The sequence below is a fragment of the Myotis lucifugus genome, unplaced genomic scaffold (assembly GCF_000147115.1).
Source record: "Myotis lucifugus unplaced genomic scaffold, Myoluc2.0 scaffold_37, whole genome shotgun sequence".
NCBI lineage: Eukaryota > Metazoa > Chordata > Mammalia > Chiroptera > Vespertilionidae > Myotis > Myotis lucifugus.
Genome location: NW_005871085.1, coordinates 357666 through 360584, shown reverse-complemented (window position 1 = coordinate 360584; position 2919 = coordinate 357666). Strand labels below are relative to the sequence as shown.

General features: G+C 54.2%; 1 protein-coding gene across 1 annotated transcript in view; it reads left to right on the top strand.

Moving 5' to 3' along the window:
- Positions 1-2919, top strand: part of PTPRF (protein tyrosine phosphatase, receptor type F) — an 82398-nt gene that overhangs the window by 19693 nt on the left and 59786 nt on the right. Inside the window, exon 4 of the mRNA XM_023752810.1 lies at positions 2759-2904. Coding sequence (XP_023608578.1) covers positions 2759-2904 — 146 coding nt within the window. The remainder of the gene's footprint in view (positions 1-2758; positions 2905-2919) is intronic.

Genomic DNA, 2919 nt, shown 5'->3' with positions numbered 1-2919 from the left:
TGGAATGACCAGAGATCTTTAAACCCAGGAACTGAGCTCATGGAGGTGGGGACGATGACAGGGGGACCGAAGAACATTTCCTGAGGAAATGAGTTTAAATTGAGTTCAGAAAAGGCAAATAGGCGTTAGTGGGTAAAGAGGTTTGTGGAAGAGAACCAGCCTATGCAAAGGCCCTGAGGCTGCAGGGGACGTTGCTTACCCAGGGGATGGGAAGCCAGGGCTCTAGGGTCAGGCCTATCAGGGCTCTGACTGCCATGATAGTTTAGATTTTGTTTTGAGAGCAGCGGGAGGCCTTTGGAAAGTTTTGATCAGGGAAGAGAGGCTGTAAGTTCACCCTGGCTGCTGAATGAGGAACAGGTTGGAGGGGGCAAGACTAGAGGCAGGAACACTGCCTGTTAGGTTGGTGGAAGGTCCAGGTAGGGGAAAGGGTGCCTGGGCCAAGGTGGTGGCAGTGCAGGAGGAGAGGAGGACGGTCTGGAGGTCCTCAGGTGTGAGGAAGGGTGCACAGTGTGTGTAGCAATGGACAGGAGGTGCCCCCAGCCCCCCATGGAGCCTGGGTGGACAGAGTCCTGTCGCCCATCTGAACGAGTCCTGAGGACCTATCTGAAAGAGACAGGCCGAGCAGACGACTGCAGACTGGGGGCGTCCTTAGCCTCCTTCAGAGGACAGCCGGGAGAAGGGTGGGACAGACAGGCTTCCTGAACCTTGGTGTTGTCCCCATGGCACTCTGGCCCCCAGCAGGCTTGTGTGTTTCCCCCGCGAGGCTGTGCCTGGCTCCTCCAGCTCCTTCGAGAGCAGTCGGGTGAGTCCCTGACTTGAGGATTCGGAACTCCAGATCCAACCCTGGCTCTACCCCCAAATCACTCTGTGATTTGTCCTTTATTTAACCTCCCGAGTCTCCGTTTTAGAAATGGGGATGATAATACAACCTACCTCCTGGGATTGTTTTAAGACTTACAGTGCTAAGGGCCGCCCTCACGCACGGCCCACCGCGTGCGGAGCCTGTGGGAGCAGTGTACAGGCATCACATTTCATCTGCACAGACCCTGTCACCAGCACCATTGTGCAGATGAGAACATGGAGGCTCAGAAACCGTGGTTGGCTCAGTAATTACATAAAACCTCTGGAGCCCACTGGGCCCTGGGGCGCTCCGTAAGATGGGTTCCTCCCTGCTCCCCGCAAGGCTAAGCCCCCCCTTACTCTCTGTACCTGCAGCTTCACTCCTGACCCCTGTGCTCCCCCTGAACCCTCCCGTCCTCGGGGACCTGCCCCATCTGCTGTCCCTCCTCTCTCCACTGGATTGGCACCCTCTTCCTCTCTGCTGGCTTCTTCCCATCAGCATTTAAACATTGTCTTTAACTTCTTAGAAAAGAAAAAATGTAAAAAATCTCCTCCAACCCTCAGGCTCTCCAGGTGCCATATTTTCTTTATCTTCCCCGTTCACAGCCCGTCTTGTTTACTTGGTCACTTAACTCCTCTCTCCACTTCTTCACCTCACACTCCCTCCTCGGCCTTCTTTGGTCTGGCGTGGGCACCCACCACGCCACTGACCCAGCTCTTGATGAGGCCTCCACCAATGCCACGAGCACTGTTTTGTGCCTGGTGCTTTGGAATCAAACAGGCTTGAATTCCAGTCTCGGATGTGCCACTCATTGGCTGTGTGACCTGGGACAAGTGACTTGACCTTTCTGAGTCTGTAATTGGGGGTAATCATGACGAAGGACTAGATGAGATAAAGTACCTGGTGCAGAGTGCGTGCTTAGCGAAGTACTGTCGTCATTGCACACACACGTTTCGGTGCCAGGGACCCGGCCAAGCCTGGATGCACCCACACTGAGCAGGTGGACTGAAAGGTCATTTCCCACGGTATTAGCCTTCCTGGAGCTGTTCATTGGCCTGATTAATAGGAAATGGATCCTCTGTCAGGATTAACGAGGTTTTGCTATGTCTTAGTAAAGGCTGAGTTTCTCTGGTCCTGTGACCCTGGGTGGTGGGATTCACAGGGACTGGTGCTCCAGGTGGGCTCCTGGTGATGTGGGCCTGGCAGTACAGGGCCTGGACCCCCTCCTCTCTCTGCCTCCCCGCCTCCCTGTGGACACTTCGGGGAGACATCCAGGCTGTCAGAAGGCAATAATCCTATCCTTGGGGGCAGGGTGAGGGGGCAGATTTACAGGAAAGCATTCACCTGGGAAAACGTCCAGAGACACTTGGGAGGTGGAATGTCTAGACCTTTGGGAGTGCTGGTATGTGGGGGCCGGAGGAGAGGAGGAGTCATGGTTTCTCGCTTGAGCCTTGGGGTAGATGAAAGTACCATCACTGAGGTGGAAAGCAGTGTGGGAGAAACAAATCTGGGGGAGATGCTGGGGCTGTTCCTAGCAGCTCTCAGCATGCCTTTGTCCGAGAGCTTGGAATTGATGGGGGATGGGAGACAGATGTGTAGTAGTTAAAGCATGGACTCCAGACTCAGAATACCTGAGTTCAAATCTCAGCTCCACCACTAACCTGCTGTGACACGTTGGGCAAATCCCTTAACCTCTCTGTGCCTTATTTTTCTTTATAAGCAGAGGTCATTATAGCGCCCACCTTATATGCCTACAGCTGTTTGAAGTGTGCCTGGCACATAGCACTGTATGAGGGTTAGGTGTTATTTCTCCTGTAGGTCTTTTTTTGCCACGACCCCATCCCCATGACTGCCACCTAGTGTTGGCCATGTCTGTAGTGACCGTCTTGTGCTGACTTGGTGTCTCCCTCTCTCCAGGCAACCTGTGCTTCGTTAAGGTTCCTGAGGACCATACTGGGCTGTCAGGAGGGGTGGCCTCCTTCGTGTGCCAAGTCACGGGGGAACCAAAGCCATGGATCACATGGCTGAAGAATGGGGAAGATAGCCAGCTCCAGCGTTTTGAGGTGGGTCCTTCGGGG